The following is a 22788-nucleotide window of genomic DNA, read 5'->3' as shown; positions in this document are numbered from 1 at the left end:
CTTTTAGAAGTACAGCATGTTTGAATTTTGGATATATTTGTAAAAGATGCATATTTCTATAAGAGGGACAGTTGTCACTGTTGTTTTTAGAGAAATTCTTGTTGCTTATAGATTAGGTCTCGTAGCTGAAGGTTTTAATGAGCTCATAGCCCCCCCCCCCCGTCTACTCTTCTCAGAACATGTAGCGGAGGTTTAGAAATCAGGGGGTTGATAATAATAGTTATAGCCAAGAGCAGTGATCTTTGTACTTGTTACACAGTCAGGAATTCACAGGTTTCTATCACAAATATTTGCTGTCATAATCAAACATATTGAGTAATTATTGGAAGGAAGCATTTGTGTATGTATAGTATGATTACATACAGATAGACCTGCTGTCTTAGTGAGCTAACACAATGTTGAAACAAGCGAGAAATAAATACACATTAAAGAGAATAACATTTTTCTCCTAGGAATACCGGTGCTATCCTCAACTTGGTACATCCAGAGAAAAAAGATGGACTACACTTTGGCCCTCCTGTTTTCTCTGCTGCACGTTTTAAGTGTGTGCTCGGCTGCTCCTCTGCCAGTGGAAGTAGTGACGATGAAATTTAAAGTGAAATGGATGGCCGAACAGCTGGTGGTGAGGCTGAACAAAGACTTCCAGGTAATATACATGGTTCTGTTTGTGGGGAACGCAAATCTGAAGTGTTTACAAAAGTTTGTGTATTTTTTGGACTGAATCGTGATCTCTCTCTCTCTCTCATGCTGCAGGCCCCCGCTGGTCTCACTCTCAGTCCGCCTGCTGATGCTTTGGAAGGACCTTCCTCCGTCGTGGTGGCCTTGGAGGGCTACAACAGCCTGATCTGCGACACCCTGAACGGGGTCGCTCAGGTCAAGTTTGACATCTCTTCGCTCACCGGTTACCTGGATCAGTGGAGGCAGGGGCACTGCAGTGAGCAGCGGCCAAAGCCCTCAGTGCCGGGGCCGCTGCAAAGGCTACAGAGTCGAAAGGAGTTTATTCACACGGTGAGCATCGAGGCGCTCATGAGAGTGAAGGAGTACCTCAGTCTGCTGCTGAACAATCTGGATCATCTTGAGACTTGCTGACAGACAGACAGTAGGACCAATATCTGTAAATTGTATTTTTGGACACTATTTGTCAGGTCTGCATCAGGGATGTCTGACTTCCCACCTGGCCATGTTGAACATGTCTTTTGAAGGAAACGTATTCTTGAAAATGCACTTATTTATATACATTTGTATTTATTTAAATAGTATATTCAGAAAATATATATTTTGTAACATTTTGTAATATTTGCAGCTTACGTGTAGTTTCTGCAGGATTGATATATATGACCACTGATCTATGCTTTGCACACAAAGCGTTTGTATAATGACACTAGCGGTGCTCTCAGTAGTAAACATGGAGCTGTATAGTGCAGCCAAAGGAAACGTCACAATTAGTGATTTAATCCCTGAAAACTAGGCTGAAACTTGCCAAGAATAACAGCTGTGTTTGCATGAGAACTACAAGGACAGGAGGGGCAAAGGGTCCATTTCTGTGCAATACCATCCACTCCTCCCAAAATTGTTATTTATATTTGTAGATGATTTTTTGATATTTTGTCTTTTTTCTATTGGATTAAAACTGAATAAATCTTTAACAGACATATTGTGATATGCAAGTGTGTCAGTGTTGTGTAATAAGTGAATAAAAGAGATCAGAATGAAGTGAATTGGCACACCGACCAGGTTCAAATTCAAAGGCATTAGTGAGTGTTCATCTCTTGCTACACTTGTATTCAAGGTTCATGAGTGGGAAGTGTTTTTCAGAAAGTATCGGCTTATGATTAACTCAAACTGTGAATGTAACCAACTGTCACAATGAACTGTCACTTCTGTGAATCAAATAAATATAGATTACATTTTTTTACAGACAATATAACACTAATTCGTGTCTTTTTAATATAATTTCATAAAAAGCCAAGTACAAGAATTATTCGGTTTGTTTTAGTCGTAAAAAACATGGATGAGCATGGATTACAGAAAAGCAGGAGGAGGATGAAGGACGTTAGGGAACCGTACAGTTTCACACATGAAGCTTCATATACTGTACAATTAGCCACAAAACGACTTTGTGAGAACCACTGTACTTATTTTAAAACCTCAGGATGCCAATTGTAGAGGAGTTCTGTTGTGGTAGCCTTAAACACTAAAGATCCAAACACATTGTCTCTCTCTCTCTTAAACAAACAAACAAACACAAACAAACACTGCATTAACTATCAAACCACTTGTTTCTTCTGACATTGGTGCTGTTGTCACTGTTGCCCATCAGTTTCTTCTTGTACTGCTCCACCAGGCTGTCAAAACGGTCCCCGCCCCCTCGCTTGAAATTCTTCTTTGTGGGTTTAACCTTCAGGAGCAACAAACAACAACATAGTCATGAGGCGTTAACGGAACAACTCTGATAAAGTGTCACCAAACTTGCAAGCTATTGCTTCAAAACCTGAAAGAAAATAGTGATGCTGGCCGAGAACAATGTCCAAAGTAAGATGTGTGATCGCAATTATGCAAAGATCAACTTTAAAAAGCAAAAACAATACCAGAAAAAAAACTCTACTCCTATAGAGCACTTGTTTTATTTTCTGGTGCTTTTTCGCCCCAAACATTTCGGTGTTTGCTTGTTAGCTTCTGGCTTCTGGTGGAAGCTAGTTAAGCTAACAGTCTGCACAGATAAAAGCCTGGTTCATCAAAACAATAAACATCTTCTACTTCCTGAAGTGCAAGATCCTGAAAAATGTGACGTACTAAAACAGTGTTACCCAAACTGTTGTAAAAATAATATTACGACAATTTCACTTGGCAGCAAAGCATTCAACTTCATAAAGACTAAACTATTGGAAAACACCATTTATTTTTCTTTGAGATAAAGTGATGCATGTTTTTAAATCCTAACATCGTTACAGCTTTCTTTCCTTTAAGGATCGTCTTGATTTGGTAAGTTTCTTTTCAAGTAGGTTCTGAACTGTATCTTGAGGAGTCATAACATGAGAAGTGACAAAGACATCGTTTTCAGTACTTCCTGATAAACCAGTGCGTCAGCAGCTTTTCTTCACTGTAAGATGTGAATATGACCAAAGACTGCAAGTAAGCATATAAAACATATTTATGAACCTGGTTGGCACGCTGTGTGGGCTTTTCCATCTGTTGTCGTTGACGGTCCTTCCTGTTGGATCCAGGCTTTGCTTTCTTGGGAGGCGGAGCCTGTTGCTTTCCCTTGTCACGCATTCTGTTAAGGACATGATATGATATGTTTACCCAATGTTTTACATGACTTTTTTTTTTTTTTTTAGATAGAAAATGATTACATCCGGTTTTTGCACTTCATTTTGTGATTGCTCCAATATTATCAATATGTTTTACTTTTACACATATCCTCAAAATGTACGTGTTGTGAATTTCTGCTGTCTTAATTTAGCTGCTTAAGCACTGAGTGACACATGGTGCTTTGTAAGCAGGAGACTAGTAAAGGTAAAAAGAAGTGTACCTGATCTTAGGCCCCCGATGGGAGGGAAAGTTTAGAGTCTTCCTTCGTTTCTGTCCGTTCTGCAGATCTACGTGCTCGACCTCGGGGTTGGTCTGGAAGCCTAAATGGCCTCCGGGTTGCTTCTCGGTTTGAACAGGAGCTGATGATGAGAAAATCAAATTAATGTGAAGAAGTAAAGAGATGGAAATGTTAGGAGCAAAAGTAAAAAGGCCACAGCTGAGTTTAACTCGGCGTGTCAAGCGTAATATGGTTTCTCCACAGCACTAGTGCGCTGTACTGCATCTGTGCTGCATCTGTGCTGTGGCAAACCAGAGCTCATCTGCATTAAACCCTCAAACATACTATGTTCTCTATACTGGGAAAAGGCAAAAAGAATGGAAAAACTGAAATAATATTTTCATACCTCTCTCGTTTCCACCTTTCCTCGGTCCTTTTCCATCTCCGGCTGTCTGCGGCTGAGGCTTTGGTCCTCTTTTAAAAGTCAGATGTTCCTGCAAAGATATCCACAGAGGGTTAATTTACATTTAGAAGAAGAAATAATCTGTCAGTTTGAACAAAGACACTAAAGTGTGACTATCACACAAGTTGGTACAAACGCACCTTGTTTTTTTGATGACGCATTTCTTTTATTTTGAGTTTCCTTGAATCCTCCAGGGAGAACTCAACAATAGGTCTCTGTAGGATGAAATAATAACAAAATAATCACCACAATGTGACATCTAAAAGGGTAAATACATACAGTGGCAACAAAGCAAAAGCAAAACATGCTGATAAGGATTTCAACACTTAGTGTACTCTGTAACAATGTACCTTGTGTGAGCCGAAGATGTCAGGGTTGTTGTTCAGGTAACGAAGTGTGCTGAGAGCATGTTCATGGGTCTGGAACTGGACAAAGCCATAACCCAACGACTGTCCCACCACCTGACCCTTCTCTGGCCTCTTGTCATACATCACCCGGCACTAAAAGGAGAAACAGGAGGTACACACAAACACACACACAGTGTGAATATGAATGACAACACCCACCCCCTGCTGGGCACACAGACACAGTGTTCTATGACAGCCAACATTCATAAATACTACTCACACAAAACTGTGTTTTTACAAAGCTGCACATGAATGATACCGGCTATAATAACACTGCTACATTTCATGAACCAGAATGCCATATTGTCTCTCACCTCTGTGATGCGGACTCCCTTGCCTCCTTTTACTGCTTGGAGGCAGAGGGCCTTTAGTTTTGTATTGTCCACTGACTTGGGCAGGTTATGGACACACAGGCGAGTCTTTGACACAAACACATTTATGGCCCGAAGCTTGGTCCTCTTTATTTCTTCAAACTAAAGGAAATAGACGACACCAAATATATGCGTCAACATAGAAGAAATTTGACAGATTGCACCTGCGAGATAAACAAGTGCGCATGAAATTCACTCTGCAAGTAAGAAGCGTCTTGAATGGTAAGTGAAACATGAACTCACTCTGGTTCTTTTGGTCATGTCTGCTTCAGGTACACCCTCTGCAGCTTTGGTTCCAGCCCGGATCACTGCGTGTGGAGGTCAGAAGAGAATACCATGCATTATAAAAACAGCAAAGAAATGTGACAACGAAACCTATTTCAATACACAAGACAGACATCGCTTTCCTAAGTCTTTAATATTGACAGTGAATCAAGTAACCGTATAAGGTGAAAGGGTCATTGGTAGAGCTGAGTGACAAAGCTGACAAGTGGCAAAGAAGAAGAAGAAGAAGAAGAGGAGAATGAAATGCGTTTACTCACATCCCTCTCTGGCCAGATACAGGTTCCTGGTGCCCGTTTCCACTTTCACCTTGTCCACTTTCAGCTTGGAAGCATCGTCTCTGGTCACGGCTGCCACGATCAACAGCTTCCTGCCGTCTAGACGGATGCCACCGTTCTGCATGAAATAGCCCAATGTTACAACGAGGCAGCATTAAAACTCATTGCAAAAAAACGGATGATGCCGTGTCATACAAGGGCAGATTCAGGGAATACTTCTTGTTAATTATTCAGAATGCATTACCTCCGCCTCATCCTCTGCTGCTAATAAGCATTTGTCTGCAGCCTCTTTAGTCTTGAACTGAACAAATGCACAACCTGGTAAGACGACAAACCCAAGATGTGTTAACGAACCTGTTCTCTCAAACAACAAAGAGAAGAGTGCTCATTCAAGCACAGCTGACTGACCTTTTGAATGTCCCGTGTCTGCGTGGATAACAATCTTAATGTAGTGAGTCTCTCCGTACTTCAGCAGAACTTCCTCCAGACTGTCTTCCTCTGTATCAAAGGAGAGGTTCCTAAAGCAGCCGGGAGTAAGGTGAACAAAGATGGGGATAACATGGTGAGTTGCGTGGATAATTTGAGGGTGAAAAGAATGGAGCACGATAAACAAAAGGCGGTTTAAGATGAAGAAGTGAAAAGATTTGTAAACCTGATGAAAATTGTTCTGCCCTCTTTCACATCTGAAGGGAGAAGTTTGTTTGAGGCTTTCTTCTTAGCTAGAGATAAAAGTAGCAGACGAGCACCGTCAAAACAACATTCATATGAAGATTTGTATTTACATGAAAAACATAAGCAGGGAACTGATACCTGATTTATCTTCTTCTTCATCTTCATCCTCATCCTCATCCTCTGAATCAAGGCTACTCTTATCGTCGTCACTGCCATCATCCTCTTCCTGGGACACAGCATCGTCCTCTTTCTCGTCTTCATCCTCGCCGTCGTCCTCATCCTCCTCCTCCTCCTCACTGTCTTGTTCCTCGCTAGCATCATCATCATCATCATCATCTGATTGGGATTCTTCCACCTGCTTCACAGATGGTTTGGAAGGGACTCTGAGGAAAAATTTCAAAACAAAATGACCCGGTAAAGTGAACCCGTTTCTAACACCTGGTGTCACACTAACACAGGTGTAAAACATTGAGGTTCTGACCTTTTCCTTTCAGGTGCTGCTTGTGGCTTTTCTTCGTCCTCGTCTTCAGTGTCACTCTTTGTGTCCGACTTTTTTGTAGTTGCTTCTGTAATCTTATTTCCTACTATGTAAATAAAACAGCGGTAATCATCACTATATTAATTATAATGTCTACTAAGACACATTTTTCTGTCATTGTTAATGTGAAGTGGATAATAAAATGATACGTATTTGTCTTGCAGAAGAAGAATGTGGAATAGTACCTGCACTGGGTGGCGGCTGTGTGGCGATGTACTTGTCCTTAGGCACAGCCCAGTCAATTGCTACCTGCCGCCCTGTGAATGAAACAATGACATTGAAAATGTAGTCACGTGACACAAACTGAATAAAAGTAAATTAACCGTTGTTCTCAAAGTAAGTGTCTCGCTCACTCACCTTTTATCTCCTTGAGGTTGAGAGCAGTAAGCGCTTTCCCTGCCTCAGACACATTTTTGAAAAGGACAAATGCAAATCCGCGCATCTTTCCATCTACAGAAACATAAGAATGTAACCAGTCAACGTGTTGTTTGGCTTATTTGTGCATCCAGTAGGGATAAAAAACAAACAAACATTTTTTACCTGGTTTGAGGGGAATTTTGGCCTCAAGAACAGTTCCAAACGTGGATAAAATTTGTTTCAGGTCATCTTCTGAGCACTGTAACACAATGTCATATGTTACAGGTTAACCAGCAGACGTGCAACTGAAGTCCAGATAATGAATCAACGTGCGCTCGTCAGTTGAAGCCCTTCACAAGCATTCAGCGCACTGTACCTTAAAACTCAGGTTTCTTATGATGAGTCGAGCTTTCAGACTGTTTTTCCTGAAGCCTTTGTTTTTCTGCTCGTTTTCTTTTGGTGCTGCAGCAGCAGGCGCTTCAGGTGCTTAATGGAAGACACGAACAAGGTCATCACATAGACATGGCGTGGGAGCTCTCCCAGTTGCTCATTTTTTTTTTTTTGGACATGCCTTTATACACACCTGTTTTTCTTTTGTCTTTAACGTTAATTTTCTTCTTCGCTACCGTCACAGAAAGCTTTCGTCCGTCGTATTCCTTTACTTCTTTCAATGCTCGCTGTGCATCTTCCTCCATGGCATATGTGACATAGCCAAATCCTCGACATTTTTCTGTGCCTGGTTTATAAATAAAAAGAGGTTGTTAATGTTTCCACTGTACTGCAACTGTTAAGTAACGTGTCTTTATAAATACAGGCCCAAACAGGTAAGTCAACGCATCTCCAGTTGGAGTAAACGTTCTCGTTAAATTATTAAGTAAAGAATGAAAGACAGTGACAACATCACCTTTCTCGCTGACCACGAAGCATTGCTTTACTGGACCAATTTCAGAGAATATTTGCTCGAGCCCTTCATTTGAAGCCGAAGCTGGCAGGGAGCGAACGAATAAGGTCCGTGCAGGCATGGCTTTCTGCTGCATGGCTAACGTTAGCTGTTAGCGCGCTAAGTATCGCCTTTCTGGCTCGGTTATAACTCACACACGGATGTCTGTAAGTCAACAATCCCGCATTGGGTGTTAATATCCAAGCATTCGGTATCACACGTATCAGCTGGATGAATACATGCTACAGAACTGTTAAACTTTAACACCAACAGCTAGCGGATTATATCGCATGTTTACATATGTGGGCAGCCATCTTGGAATCTAAACGGAAATGGTCTCGAGCCTTCGCTTCTCGCAGTTTACGCCGCCTACCGCCCGGAGGTTCACACGTGTTGTTCTTCTTCTTCTTTTCACTTTATTGGCGGACTACAAACGAACGTTTACGGTGCATGGCGCCACTTACTGACTTTATGACAATTGTCATTTAAACACAATCATATTTTTATTTTTATTATAACTAAATAAAAATATTTAAAAAAGACTTTGTCCCCTAGTATCCATTCTTTTTAAAATGTACTATTATTTACTGTCCAAAAACAACCAAATATCCACTTCCTCCCTTGAACAGTCTTTTAACGTTTCTTGTTTTTCCCGTGTACATTTCCTGCATGATATGAAGATGTGTTTAACTTTATGACCCTCATGACATAAATCACAAAAATCTTTTTGATGTTTTCCTCTGATAGAAGCATGCTGTTACGGTTGCTATGTCTAATTCTCAACCCGCTTATTATTTACTCTTTCCGTTTTGAACATCCCTACTCGGTTATGTTTACAAGTTGCGTTCACATTTTTTTTATTCTGATTCATGTATGTACATAGCTAGTAGCTTTAATACCAAAGGGAAATTGCAGATTCTGCAAACTAACCACAACAAAATGAGGTATGTGAGAAGCAAGTACAAAGGAAAAGGACATATTATATACATTAACTCAAATAAAATGAAAAATAGAGAAAGTTGAAAAATAATTTTTACTGCACAAATAAGAAATGTTAAAATGTTCAAGTTACAAGACACATTCTTAGAATATAATAGGCACACGATCAATAACAGACAGCTCAGACATTTCATTCATTTGTAAAAGGTTAGAATAATTCTAACTCGTCACGTACTGCTTTGGTAGGAAAGCACCGTCACTTATACAGGTTTACCACTGAGGCTTACTGTGCCGTCTCTGTCAAAAGGTCATGTGGTGTTTGTTCAGTACTGTCAACACTTACCAACATGGTTTTTGGTGTGGAAAAAAATACATTCTTCTAAGCAGTGGTACAACATTTGTGTATTTATGAGGTTGTGTAGTGACAACATTATGTTTTGACTTCGGGAAAGTAGAGTGCATGTAGAGCACGAAGGCTTCTGGAAACAACTATTGAAGAGATGGTTCCATAAATCTCGTTACTGACTCATGTATGTGATCACTGTCACAGTAAACAACTGCACACCTTTAAAGTGCAACTTCCTCAAAGCAGCAATTTGGTACGGTTACTTCGGGAGATGAGCGCACACTCAATCAGTAAAGTTTAAGGTAAATATGTTGCAACAATTCATAAACACAAACAACACAGTGTCCTTGAAATAAAGGGCAAACAAGGACATATCAGAGTGTCCTTGCAAAGACACACCCACAGAAACAGCAAATGCACAATCCTTCATTGTATGCTATACTGCACAATTCACATCATGGGCTACATGAGCTGATTGATGTAGTTGATATTGAGATCCAGCACCTTGGCAATTGTCTATGCTAAAAATACAGTGCCTTAAAACTGGATTTATTTCCAGTTGGAGCGTCTGTGTTCTCACTTCAAGATAACAAGCAGGGTGATTTAGATCTACAGTAAAGCAGTGAGTTTGAATCTGACGTAGGTCTGCCATGGCGAAACTACAACGAAGGACTACAAAAAAAGCACATTGAAAACATGACCCCATGAAATCTATTGTTCTTGTGCATGCAGGCTATTTAAAGAGCGTCTTTTGTTAGAGGCTGCTTCCCTCGTGGTGTGTGAAGGAGAGAAACCGGAGCTCCTTCATTCCTTCCTGCTGCTGCTGCTGCTGTGAGTCATACAACTCAAAAATATATATAGTTATAGACATAATAATACACTCAACATATTTTTTAACCGATGTGTGTTCGGCTTAGTTAGTTGAAATAAAATCTCATGACTTTACCGGTAGGAAAATGTGAAACATAAAATTGAATTGAATATCCATTCTGATAATCGCAACACATCGTACGCTACTTAGTATTTTAAACAAAGAAAACAAGCAAAGTCAAGCTAATGTGGTTTGTGTTGTACTGAAATCATCTCACATCTTGGCCTTCAGCGGGGTGCCGCGGAGTGAGTGGAGGAACGTGTCTAGGGTGGTCAGATACTCTTGCTGGTGCCTCTTTAGGTGACCTGCATGTGTCGAGTCCTCCCACTTCTTTGCCGTGACGTCTATCCCACGCTTCCGCCAGTGATCGATCAACTGCTCCATGGCTCGCGCGTCGCTCAACGCATCGTTCTCGCAAAAGAAGAACAGTGCAGGAGCAGTGATGGGAGTGCTCCAAAAAGCATCAATGCTCATGTTAAAGTAGTCCACCGTCTGGCGTCTGAACAGGTCAAAGTATAACAGGCTTACTTTTTTTACCACCGTCTCCCATCGTGGAAATACAGTCTTAGCCAGACCTGGGCAGAGAGGAGAAACACAGTATTCATTTCCACTAAAAAGCCTTCACTCCTACTCAATGTATAAATAAAACGAATGGATACTAACGAAATGAAATTGAATGTCTTAAATCAAGTCATTACTGAACTGACCTGTGGCCATTGTATCCACCGAGCCCACCACAAGGCTATCATAGACCTGGCCTTTGATCCTCTGTGTGAGCGCCTGGTATTTCTGTGTGTCCCGGGACATGTGTACCACCAGCTGAGCAAATGTGTAGCCACCAATAGAGAAGGCATGGACAAGCAGTGGGCGGGACACAAAGCGTTCACTGTGGAGCAACTCCAGCAACCGCTTTCCATGATCGAGACCCCAGCGAGGCCACAGGAACTCTTGAACCTTGAGTTTAAAAAAACAAACAGTTGGGGTTTAGGCAGTCTCAGTTCAGGGCCCATGCTTTTATGGACTACTTAAGTCAACAATCACAGAGGTTAGACATCCTCGTCTCTGTCCTTACGTTGATGACTGATCATAAAAGTGGTAATGTAAAAAGATAGTTGCTGCGTAACGACCTGATATTCAACCACGACTTTGACGTTCTTCTCCAGACATAAACTTCTGCAAATGAATAAGCTCCGATATACCCTTCGACATCGACTGCATGAATAAAGAAATAAAAGGGCGTGTCTAACAGCTCCTTCAGGCTCGGCAGGAGACGAAGAAAAACTCAGGGTTTGTTGAAGAACACCTGCAAGCGAGCAGGAGAGGTTCACATGCATGCAACTATGAATAGAGCCTTATGTTCAAGAGGTTTACCACATATTGATCTAGCTTAACTCACAAGCAGGGGCAAGGTTGAATACTGTCTCTTCATCATGTTTACACCAACAGCTAATAGCTTACCTATAAAGTTAGATTGATTTCAGCTGGAACAAGGATTTATTTTTTGGTTGCGATAAAAGCACCGAAAACGTTTAGTATCAGCGTTATTGCATAATTTGGTAAATCTCTTTGTCACTGATTTACAATATGCTTTGTCCTTACCTCACTCGCCACTACCAGCACATCATAGCCGGTGCGGAAGTAGATTTCACAGTATTTAGCCACAGCTTTAGGATGTGAACCCAACCAGGGCAGCATGAGCATAAAGGGTTTATCTTCAGGGGCTTTGGTCTGACATCCTGAGACTGCAGGTGCCAATTCATTCACGTAGAAGGTTACATTCTTACTGAGGCGATGGGCAGTGATGCCTCTGCTCAGGACTGCCCTGCCCAACATAGCAGCTGCTGCCAGGCTCCCCATGAGATGAAATGCGACGCGCTCTGAGAGAGAAAAAAAAAAAAAAGGAAACAAAGAGGAAAACGTTTTTTGCATTTACTGAGTTCAGGGAGTCGGTGAAGGTCTCATGACACGTGCAGCTGTTAAACCTGTTAATCATGCCAGTGTTTTCTGTTGTTTTTGGCTACGGACCACAGTTCTGCCAACTAATAAAGTCCAACAAGCAAGATAACAGTATAGTAGCTTTCCTTATCGAGGGTTGCTACAATAATAGCACGACCTGTTATAAACCGATCATAAGACATATTAACATATTAACAACAGAAGCTCTGAAAACGTTAATAAACGTCAGAGTTAGCAAAACCACTGAGATTAACGATAGCTTCTTAATTTCGTAATTTAGCTTAAATTGTGTCTTTTCAAATGAAAGTTATTTTACAGATTATACCGTACGTTTAGTGACAATAAGTCAACCTTTCACGAAAATAGTTGTACTAACATAATTTACATTTACAAGACCTAAACACGCCTTAGCCAAGTCAGCTGGTTAACTTAAATTTACGTCAACGTGACAACAGTTTGTGACTTTATCCCGTCTGCTGGCTAATTTACTAACCTGGGTCTATTTGTGTGCCAGAGATGCGGATGCTCTAACGTTATCTCATGTTGAGGGCTCTTCCACCGCTTATCATTACCCGCAGTTTGAAGTCAGCTCGCTCTGACTGTGATCAGTGTTTTTCCATTTAAATGATCGGGCACGTTTCCCAGCTTCCCCGCCTCTCCGACTTCTTCATCTGATGCGTGTTTTCTTCAGTCGGCTGTCGGTCGCAGTTTAAGCAGACTGCTGCCCTCCTTCGGACATAACGTGCCCGGCAAACAAACTCAAAGAGGGCGGTCCAGTTTAACCAGTATATACCGATCCCCTCTCTGACGCGGCGCTATACCGCATTTATAAGGCACTTGTTGTTCTTTAGGCTTACCTATCCATCCAAAATAGTACTCTCCGACGACTAATATAAAAGGACAGAAAATCACCGAGAACCTACGGTGAAAAAAGGATAAATAAAGCTTTATTATAGGGGCCACTCTTGATATTTGTCCTGGTCACTCAAGACTTCAGTCTTCCTAATCCTAAAATGTCCATAAAATAGTCCTAAAAATCCCAATATCTTATATTTAAGTAGAGTATATTAGTTATAGTTTACATTTTTAATTTAATGAAAAGTGTCATATCACAGTATGAATGGTATTGTGTAGTATATAGTGTTCAGTGAGTTTCAGTGTCATAGTTGTTTGTTAAAGTCTTATTGTATTAATCCGCTATGAACCAGCTCAAGTGGTCACGGTTCCACAGGAGAAGGGCCCAAATGCAGAAGGATGATACACGGAGGTTGTATTAAAGAAAATATCCAAAACAAAACTTACACAGCAGGGGAGTCCAAAAATGAGGAATAAGAAACTGAAAATCCAACAGGCAAACCAGAACGGGCAAAACGACACAAATCAGGACCAGGTAACCGGACATGTGCACAAGCAATACTAACAGGGAGCATCGCAGCCGAACCACCAGAGACACAGGAACATGGTTTACTAAAAACACTGAGAGGTGTAGGTGAGTAGACTCAGGAGGACTCAATCAGGGGCGGGGCTGACAATTACAAAGTGAAATGAGCACGGGACACAAACGGGACCAAAGCCAACACTTGTAGCACTGAGGCAAAAATGAAATGTTTGATTCATTCCTTTCAGTGTTGCATTAGCTTTAATTTCCCAATATTCATATGATTTTCCTTCTTCCAAATTATATCCAAAATCATTAATGTGTATTTGTGACTGTGGTTGTGATTGTGTTAATTAACCTCTTAACCCTGAAAAAGAATAAACGTCTATAAAATCTGTACATTTGGAATAACATTTACAAATGCACAAAGATTAGAAATATTGAAGAGGAAGTGTAACACTGTGATTAAATAATCAAATCAGCCAGACCTAAAACATCAGTCCGGCAAAAGATAAAAGGGACAAAGCGTAACGGTCAAATCAAATAGAGGGCTTTCTCTGCTCACATGGACATACACAACATAAAACGTTATTTTATCCATGACTTGTTTTTATCCTCTTCTTTGCTTGTGCAGCTTTGTTCCCGTGTCTTGTCCTGACTGTCCACATTCCCAGCTGGACCCTAATCTCTGCTGACTTTGTCTTGTTGTAGGATGACTTGTCTAAACAGAAACCAGTTGCCCAATGAATTAGGATAGCAAGTGTGAGGCGGCAATAATTTGGCCATGTCCCTCACTGAGCTCATATGTTTGGCCTGTCATTGTTCCTATCCAGTCCCTTTAGTTACGGCTGGGTTGGTGCTTTCCTGTGTCCTCATCAGACAGCGGGTTGATCACACCCCTTGGGAAGTTCCTATCTTCATCACTGACTTTCTATCTAAATGATCTACCAAAGCCCTCACTGCCTTTCAATTCTTTTTAATCTGAATCCCACTGTTGTGAGTAGAGGCGTTTTCATCCTGCAAGCAGAACCTTTTGCAGAGGCAAAATTAAACTTTGGATCATAATGCTGCTGTAGCGAACAAATTTCCCCTTGCAGGATTAATAAAGTATCTATATATCTATCTATCTATCTATCTATCTAAACTGCTCTCTTTATTATTGGCTGTGGTGTTAACTGTCACAGCCAACTCCAGTATTAAGAATCAGCCTTTAAGTCTTTGTGTTTTGTGGTAAATATATGTTTGGCAGATCTGTTTGAGGTGTAGTTTGATCTGTATTCATAAACATTTTTTGGATTGCAGTCGAATCAATGTGCTTTTGGCAGAATGCCCACGCAACAATAATCCTGACTTGAAAAACCATGTGCTAGTTCAGCAATGGTCAGTGGAGGACTTCTCATTTCCCTACCTCAGCCTCAAAGAGACGGCACAGATGTGCGACTATGCTTTTAAACTCTCTGACTCTAAATGCATCCAAAGGTATGTGGGTCACTGTCTATTTTAGGACCACACTTGGGAATTAAATTAGGCCATGAGGCTACTGGATTTCCCCCACTGGGTTAAAACTACACACATGAACAAGAAAATAAAGAAAGTGAGTAACATGGCATCATCAGAGAGAGAGAGAGATCATTCGAGTCAAAAGCTCTTCCCACAATAATGGCATTGCAACAAGGTCACGAGTGGTAATTACAGAATTTAGGTTAGCAATTCTCTGTTTAAATGTGCATCCTCTTGGTTCAGAAGTACTGTGTGTACAGTACATATGCACACAAGTAACCACTATCATGCATTATGCATGTCTGCCATTCAAAGAGAATTTCCTGCTTCATTTAACTAATGTTTGTGACACAAATTGAGTGATGGCCACTTTAAGAGGAAGGGTACAGCATCAGTTGTAAATTAAAGTCAATAGCGGGTATTGATCTGTAGCACTGGTTAGCCTGCCTGATGGTTGACGAGCATGTTTTGGCCCCTATGACATATTTATGACTTTTTCCTTTTTTCTGTCCTTCACCGTCTTTCTCTTCTCTTCTCTTCTCTCACCAGAGGGATACGATGAACAGAAACAGCAGTCAGAGATGATGCTGTGTGTGGTGTGGATGATGCCTCATATTTAGGAGAACGGGATCGTGCAAACAGTCAATCTGACTGTCAGATCAGTGCAGCAGCAGAGAGTGGGACAGCGGGGGTTGTCTCCAGGAGGTGGGGTCTGACCCATGTGTCGACTGATGGAGAGAAGAGGAGCACAGCACAGTGAGTATGAAAGGACACAGAGCGCTACGCAGAGAGAGAGACTGCAGGCATGCAGCGACGCTAAGGAGCATACATGTTTAAAGAGGCTGCTGCAGAGTGGGCTAATGATGAGGTAAGAAAGCTAAACTGGAAACATCTAGAAGAAAGCAGTTGTGTGCTGAATGTCTTTTAATGTGCTGTTATAATGAATGAACATTTGCACCCTGACGTGTGTACTGTGTGTATGTTTTGGGAGTTTATAGGTGAAAGGGTATGAGGTTTTGAACGCTTTCATATTTGCATTTTAGTACTCGCCCTATATGCAGAAATTCAAGTTTTTTATTGCAAATATCCTAGCAATGCACAAGTTGTTGTGAGTGGTTGCACAGATTGTGTCTTGAATGTAATTTACCTTCCCCCCCCCCTAGGTGTGTTAAGCATGAGATCCCCCAGAGACCTGAGCTAAAAGATTTGTGACCGGACGATAACCGTCAAAACCTTCAGCATGTGACTTTGCGGTGGAGTTTGCAGACCCTCGCCATGCACTCTCTGTGGAATCTTTATCTTCTTCTCCCCCTCTCCTTGCCTCTATCACTTCATGTCATAGCCTTCGCTGGGGAAAATGTCAAGGATGCACAACAGCCAGACACCGACACAGCAGTACGGCGTCTCACACAGCCGCCACAGAGACCACATGGATCTGGTTTAGCACCGGGGAATCCCATGTTTGGGACTGAGAATGTTGACTTCCCAGGTCTGCCTGTGAGTTGGCCCCTATCGTCATCTGAGGATTCCGATAGACAAGGTGTGATTGGTGAATACATTGATTTACAGGAGAGCACAGAGACATCTCGTTTGTATCCTAATGAGAAGGGACTTATCATATCCAGACCTTCAGATATAGAAGATGAGACTTCCAAGGAGAGCACACAACCAGCAAGGTCTTCATCAGGAGGAGCACCACCTCGAGCCACCCAGGAACAAACATTAAAGTATCAGCCAGCCGAGACAAATACTCGATCCATATTGCATTCTACACAGACAGGAGAGAATCAGCCAACTTTCCCAGCCTCTCAGAAGGAGACGACTGATGGACAGTTTCCTTATCTTCGGGCTGGCTCACTTCCATCAGTTCCGGACTCCACTTCACCGCTGTCTGCTGGACCTGGGCCCAGCCCTGAGCGGCCCACTCCACCAGTAGCCATTTGGGGACGGACCACAGGCCGTTCTCTTGTCATGCAGGAAGGGACACAGGAGCGGACAGTCCCACTGAAAGAGGCCGGAGATGGATTAATTGATATTACAGGTGATATTTTACACAGAGGAGCTGTAAGCATGGAGGCAGATAAAGGTAAGGCTTGAATGAAATTGAATTTATTTGGAGCATCCATCATTTAGTAAACTTGACACCAATCACAGTTAACACCTGTCGCTTATGGCCTATATTAATAGTAGGATTTATAGTGTTGCCCTCATTAAATACCTAAAATAAAATCTACAAGATTCCAAGTATATGTGTGACTGCAGTGTCTCTGATAGGTCTGCTGGCAGACACATTACACTCACAGAAGGCTTTGCATCCCTTCACTCCCCCAAACTTTCACCCTCCTCACAAATCTCTCTCTAACTCTTCCCAAACCCTCTCTCCCCTCTCCTTCTCAATCATTGTATCACAGATTCTCAGTCCTCCACTGTCTTGTTGATGTCGAAACATTTCATTTAGTCAGAGTACATTACCCACACCCAAAGGTTACTGGATAATGTGGTGCACACCTGCACATGCAGTATTTACTGTACACACACACATGATGGCACTCACTTGTCAAAGTAAATAATGTGTTGTGTCCACAAACATAGAGGGAGGAGGGCTTTGACATTACTATGTGAGAACTTACTCTTCCTCAAGCTGCCTATGCATTTTCAGTTTTGAAACACAATTTCTGAAACTCTACACACATAAACCATAAACATATACACAAAATACTAAATATTTTACCAGTCTTGCAGTTATAACCAGTAGGTTCCCTGAATCTGGTCGCATACAGCTTACTCTGAACGTTATTTCACCAAGAGAATGAGATGCTTACATTATTTATTGGTTACACAATCATAGTCAGATATGCAATTTGAATATCTCTGCATGTTGTTAGAGAAAGGATGCAACATTAATGACAGCCCAACACCTCTTGACCATGCTTAATAATAGCCACACAGAATGAGAGCATCAATGAGGTCAATACTGGCTAATCAACACACATTTTTCTCTCTACACTACTTCCTCATTCTCCCACTCTCTCTGTGACCCAGTTAGAGATCCCCAAGCCTGCTCTGTTTTGTTATGGATTAACTTCACACATGGCAGATACTCCCCTTCTCTATTTTTGCACAGACATACTGTGCATATAATCACTTTGGCCTGTATTCATTAAAACATATTATGATGGGGTACTCTGTAAATTAATGTCACCATTATTACAATCATCATCAGCATGCTAACATGCTAATTACTAAGCTAGTGTTGATGTTCCACAGGATAAGTTTAGCATGTTCATCATCTTGTTTTAGTGCGTTAGCATACTCTCTCCACTTTCACACTTAAAACGATCAGTTGTGTCTGCATTTAAAATGTCTACCCTTTGGTAATGAGTTGGTAATGTTTCAATTCATCGTACTTGCTTTTTTAGATGACTCCAAGGATGATGACCCGCATCTCCCAAAGACCAGTGGCGCACTGTTGCTTGATGGTAACACAGACACACCTGCCACACCCTGCAAAACATCAAACCAGTCCTGGACTCCCACCTACCCAGATGACTTTACCCCCAACGAGTCCCTGCGCCCCGATCTGACTCTCAGCTCTGCCCTTTTCGTCCCTCTGTATTCGGACTGGAACTCTGCCCTCGCCACATGGGGATTTGCATGGGAAGCACACGTCTATGGCCTGGGGTCTATCTTTACTGTATTTGGCCTAATCTCTGTGGTCTGCCTGTTAGGCCTGCCCCTGCGGTGTCCCCCGGGTAGCCCCTACTTCACCCTGCTGCACTTGTTCCTTCTAGCGTTTGCAGGGATCCAAGCTTTCTGTTTGCTCTACGATGCTTACAATCATCAAGATCGTCTTCCCCCTCTGGGCTCTCTGCTGCTCTCTGAACTGCCCTTTCCCTGCTTGATTTCAGCCTTCTCCCTTTCCTTCATCCTTCTTTCCTTACGCTCACGCATGTATCTTTCATTCCCACTTGCTAATTCCACCATCTTCTCAGCCTTGCCCAAACCCTGCCTGTTACTGTGTATGTCCATGCTGTATTCTGGGGTCTCTCTAGGGTGTGTTGGCATGCTCCAGCTCTTCCACAGCCTCCCCTCAGTGATCCTGCTATTCCCTCAGGGGGTGTTTGTATGTCTCACCATCTTTCTCTCATGCTCCTACCTCATCTTCTACTGTTTGATGCAATTCAACACTAAACACATCTACCGGCTGAATGACAATGGAGAGAGTGGAGGATCTCCTGCAGTGATGCCACCTGCACGTTGCCCCTTTGCCAAAGTGGAGGACTGGGGTAGGGCAGCAGGAGCTGGAGTATGGGCTTCGTTGTGTTTGTTAGGGTGTGGAGGCCTCCAGTTTTATGGGATCCTGCATGCCCTTGGTTTGGGTGGGGTTGATGGCTATGGGTTCCAGCCCTGGCCCTGGTGGGGATACCAGGTAGGCTGCAGGCTCTGTGAGATTGGGGTGTGTCTAGGTTTGTCTCTCATTGGTTCACACCCTATATTCTGTCAAAACAACTCCTCTATCAAGACCATAACTAATCCCCGGCCAGGATCTTGGTCCCGTCTCCCCTGTAGCTCCCCTTTACGAGGGTTCACCCTGCCCTCTCAGGGAGGTGCAGATTCTCCTGTCCTCTCCTCTCACTATTCTTGGTCCCAGGGCAAGCAAGAAAAGCTGGTGGTCTGTGATGTCATAACGAAGGGACAGACAGAAACTCTTCCTCTTTTCTCATTGGTGGATCCTCCTCGGAATGGGCTTGTCCCCAAGTCCAGCCAAACCCAGAGCACTGTACTACCTCTCCCTACACCCCCAAGCCCACCGCACAAGCCTAAAAATGCAGTTGAGTCTCAGATATTGTCACTGGATAGCCTAGGAATGGATACTGACTCAACTGGGGATCTACGGCCCCCGTCTCCCATAGACCTGTCCCGCAGCATTGACCAGGCTCTGTTCAGTGAATCCCTATTCTCTCACAGTATCTTTGGTTTGCCAAGACTCTTAAATGGTTCTTCCAGCCTCTCTTTGAGCTCTCCTAGCCAGGGTGCATCACAGCAAGGGCCTAGCTCTATGGAAATTGCCCTGTACCGAACCTCTTCTTGTGGTGACATGGAGCAAGACAACACTCTGTCCAGTTCAAGACCTTCCCAGCCACATAGCTCTTTGACATCTCACAGCAAGCCACCAGTGCCACCAGAGCAATGGGATTGGAAAGAGAGCACATCTGGTTCAACACAGGGCCTGTGCAGCAATCCCAAGGACTCAGGAAAGCTGCGCTCACATTCCTGGGCCAACAGAGGTCAAAACTTTGCTCAGAGCAGCCTTCCCCAAGCAATACACCTGTCATACCACCGGCGTTACAGAACCCTGAGCTTAGCCTCCCAGGACAGTCGCGGATCTGGCCGGCTGGCAGGTACTAAACACCTGAGTGAGAGCAAACAGCTGGAATGGGATCTGGCTGTGCAGGCAGAGTTTGTCAACGTGTGCAGACAAATTGACACTCTGAGTGTTTGCAGTGACACCATTGAATTGTAGAAAGTTATACAAGTTCAGTTAGGATTGAAATGCACATGACATTGTACAGAAATAGCACTCATAACAGGTTAGATGACATCAGATCATAAAAGTTATACACATCAAAATAATTACCTGAACTAATAAAAGGAATTAACATTATTGATACAATATGTAGCCCTAACTTATTTTCTATAAATACTGTACTGTTGATATTATGTATGTTTGAAAACTTGATGTTAAAGGCTGTCTTCATGACAGCTCATCTCAGTTTTAATATTTGTACAACTGACATCTTGAGCTTTATATTTGAAGCTGCAGAGATAAATGTAAAGGGATTTACAGCTAATGGAGGGCCTTATTTAATAGTGACAAACAAACGGTATTTCTACACAGTTGATGTACTGTTGTGTTTTCAATAGTGGAAAAAGTTCGACGTGCTCAGAAGGACTCTTCCCCATTGGGATTGTATGGACACAGTTCAATCAACAGTGTTAAACAATAACAATAGAAATACAAATTTTACCAAAAGGAGCTCTTTTTGACGGTGAAGCATCAATTTTACTTCATCATGGGAGCAGACATTTTGGCATGAAATGCTTTCCTCACAGGATTATCATAAATTATTTCAGTGTGGTGTAATAAACTTGGAAATTCAAGGAAATTTCACAAATACACAGGATTAGTTTATCCTTCTTTTTTTGTACTGCCTCCTAAATCAACCATTTGAGAGGTATCTTTGAAATATTAGTAGTACTACAGTCAAAGGTGCAATAATCTTACACTTGTGAAAGAGTTCAAGTGAAAATTGAAGTGGCTACATTTTAGATATATTTCGCCCTCTAGTGGAGATAAGAAAAACTGGAGACTTGACAGAATTCCTAAAACAACATCAAAATGCCGTTGTCAAAATTATCTTTATTCGTGCAACACTATTAACATAGACATCATTTTGAAACCGGTGGGTGATGAAAGAAAATATTTATATTTTCTGTAACCTTTAAATAACAAACTATAAAGAACTGTCAAATAACTTCATCAACCAGTACACTAGCTCATTTATTTGATTGCATGTTATTGCAAAATTAACATCAACTGTTTATCATAAAACAACACATGTTATACCAAAGATGTTGAATACCACCCATACAAATAAGAAATCACACTTAAAACTGATAAATCAACTTGAAATAACTTTTTGTCTACAACTCCATAAAGAAATTAATCTATCCTGGGCAACTGTTTTGTTACAACCCTTCTGCACTGACTTTATCGCTCTATTTCATTGACTCATAAATTAATATTTTTAACCTGAAAAAAGAGAATAACTACCTTTATTATGTATTATGTACAGTCAATAGCCATGTAATTAATACTGTGTTTTTGCTAAATGAAATGATCGAAGATCACAACATGTCAAGCCAATGTGACTCAGACTTATTTGCAGTATGAATATAAATGAGCAGTGTTTGGAATTATAATCAGATAATCAAAAATGTAAAGTGTGTATAGTCTTCTGTCTTGTCACTCAAACATTTTGTTAGCGAGTATTTTCTGCATCAAATAAGGTGAGCAGACGAAAATCCAGAAAGAGATTACACATGATCGCTCCTTTAAAGCCCTCCTTGATTAAAATATGTGAACTAAGGCTGATGCTAAGTTTTGGTCTCTTCTGCAACAGCAGCAGCACATTCAAAGAGCTCACAATCTGGAGGTGAGAATACATACAGGGTGATCTGAGCAGAGAATCCATTATGTAAAAGCTAAATATTCATCTGTTAGAGAAATTAAAACTAACAGGTGTTGTTAGAAGATGATGAGAACACAATTGTACTATATGTAGATGTTTCCTCCTGGTTAAGTAAGCTTTATACACAAGTTACCGGGCCAGAGCTTGTAATGTGGCTGTGTAACTTTACTGTTTACTTTACTCTTTTTCTGAAATTAAATGGTAAACAATTATTGCCAGAATTATGTGTCTTTTATTCTGTAAATAAAGTATCTGACGGCTTTATGTCGTCTAAAAGTTTATGCACGCTGCACTACACTTACATTGTGTAGTGAAACTAATACTGCACCTCTGCAAGCTGTGTTGTATTGCCTACTCGCCTGTATCAAGGTGCAATTTAGAGGCTAACCAGGAGCTGGGCCTCCCGTTAGATCAGCAATGATAAGCTTGTCCTAAAGAAGCTAAATCAGTTTGCTTGTTGAAAGGGATCAGGTAATTACATCACCTCCACTGCACCTTGGCCACAGTGGAAGAAAGACAGATAAAGAGTTCAAATGTGGACGTGACTGCATGTGGAGTTTGAACTGTTAATTCAAGTTCAAGTGTGTTGTTTTGTCCACCTTTGAAGGGGTCAGAGACGGGAGAGACAAGAACAATTTGGGAGAACACAGAAAAGCAGTCTCAGGTTTTAGAGTGTGTATGTTGTACAGCTTTCTGTTTGTAGTTTGA

At 41.7% G+C, this 22788-nt stretch overlaps 4 protein-coding genes across 5 annotated transcripts; 2 read left to right on the top strand and 2 right to left on the bottom strand.

Moving 5' to 3' along the window:
* The first annotated feature begins 496 nt into the window (after nt 1-496).
* On the top strand, nt 497-1089 carry LOC142947999 (leptin-like). Its single transcript, XM_076089876.1, has 2 exons — nt 497-646; nt 754-1089. The coding sequence occupies exons 1-2, from the start codon at nt 497-499 to the stop codon at nt 1087-1089; spliced, it is 486 nt and encodes a 161-aa protein (XP_075945991.1).
* Nucleotides 1090-1976: 887 nt separating this feature from the next.
* Nucleotides 1977-8165, bottom strand: rbm28 (RNA binding motif protein 28). 2 transcript variants are annotated; one of them, XM_076088986.1, is made up of 20 exons: nt 7802-8165; nt 7481-7633; nt 7274-7383; nt 7081-7156; nt 6898-6990; nt 6726-6797; nt 6484-6586; nt 6141-6385; nt 5983-6049; nt 5739-5848; nt 5575-5648; nt 5313-5448; nt 5014-5078; nt 4714-4872; nt 4343-4492; nt 4133-4207; nt 3936-4023; nt 3533-3671; nt 3160-3274; nt 1977-2398 (listed from the first exon to the last, which is right to left on the bottom strand). In XM_076088986.1, exons 1-20 carry the CDS (start codon nt 7932-7934, stop codon nt 2261-2263), a joined length of 2301 nt encoding a protein of 766 aa, XP_075945101.1. In that variant the 5' UTR covers nt 7935-8165; the 3' UTR covers nt 1977-2260. The 2 variants fall into 2 exon arrangements, with proteins under 2 accessions (XP_075945101.1, XP_075945102.1); XM_076088987.1 differs by having other exon boundaries at nt 6484-6583.
* Nucleotides 8166-8851: 686 nt separating this feature from the next.
* On the bottom strand, nt 8852-12597 carry LOC142947998 (transmembrane protein 53-A). The gene is made up of 4 exons (XM_076089874.1): nt 12443-12597; nt 11593-11870; nt 10701-10947; nt 8852-10568 (listed from the first exon to the last, which is right to left on the bottom strand). Exons 2-4 carry the CDS (start codon nt 11848-11850, stop codon nt 10207-10209), a joined length of 867 nt encoding a protein of 288 aa, XP_075945989.1. The 5' UTR covers nt 11851-11870; nt 12443-12597; the 3' UTR covers nt 8852-10206.
* A 3505-nt stretch (nt 12598-16102) lies between these two features.
* On the top strand, nt 16103-20351 carry prrt4a (proline rich transmembrane protein 4a). Its single transcript, XM_076089727.1, has 2 exons — nt 16103-16913; nt 18247-20351. The coding sequence occupies exons 1-2, from the start codon at nt 16103-16105 to the stop codon at nt 20349-20351; spliced, it is 2916 nt and encodes a 971-aa protein (XP_075945842.1).
* Nucleotides 20352-22788: the final 2437 nt, after the last annotated feature.

Source organism: Anarhichas minor, unplaced genomic scaffold, assembly GCF_050575085.1.
Source record: "Anarhichas minor isolate MPS153535 unplaced genomic scaffold, ASM5057508v1 ptg000011l, whole genome shotgun sequence".
NCBI lineage: Eukaryota > Metazoa > Chordata > Actinopteri > Perciformes > Anarhichadidae > Anarhichas > Anarhichas minor.
Note: the sequence above shows the minus strand (reverse complement) of the source record. Positions and strands in the feature narration are given on the sequence as shown.

Excerpts from the sequence above, each read along its gene's own strand:
- prrt4a (XM_076089727.1), top strand. The coding sequence starts at position 16,103 with ATGCACTCTCTGTGGAATCTTTATCTTCTTCTCCCCCTCTCCTTGCCT. Across the intron at positions 16,914-18,246 it reads AAGCATGGAGGCAGATAAAG|ATGACTCCAAGGATGATGAC; the intron begins GTAAGGCTTGAA and ends TTGCTTTTTTAG.
- rbm28 (XM_076088986.1), bottom strand. The coding sequence starts at position 7,934 with ATGCAGCAGAAAGCCATGCCTGCACGGACCTTATTCGTTCGCTCCCTG. Across the intron at positions 7,384-7,480 it reads TAAAGACAAAAGAAAAACAG|CACCTGAAGCGCCTGCTGCT; the intron begins GTGTGTATAAAG and ends TCTTCCATTAAG. Across the intron at positions 5,079-5,312 it reads GTATCTGGCCAGAGAGGGAT|TGATCCGGGCTGGAACCAAA; the intron begins GTGAGTAAACGC and ends CTCCACACGCAG.
- LOC142947999 (XM_076089876.1), top strand. The coding sequence starts at position 497 with ATGGACTACACTTTGGCCCTCCTGTTTTCTCTGCTGCACGTTTTAAGT. Across the intron at positions 647-753 it reads GGCTGAACAAAGACTTCCAG|GCCCCCGCTGGTCTCACTCT; the intron begins GTAATATACATG and ends CTCATGCTGCAG.
- LOC142947998 (XM_076089874.1), bottom strand. The coding sequence starts at position 11,850 with ATGGGGAGCCTGGCAGCAGCTGCTATGTTGGGCAGGGCAGTCCTGAGC. Across the intron at positions 10,948-11,592 it reads TGCTGGTAGTGGCGAGTGAG|GTTCAAGAGTTCCTGTGGCC; the intron begins GTAAGGACAAAG and ends TTTAAACTCAAG. Across the intron at positions 10,569-10,700 it reads GGTGGATACAATGGCCACAG|GTCTGGCTAAGACTGTATTT; the intron begins GTCAGTTCAGTA and ends CTCTCTGCCCAG.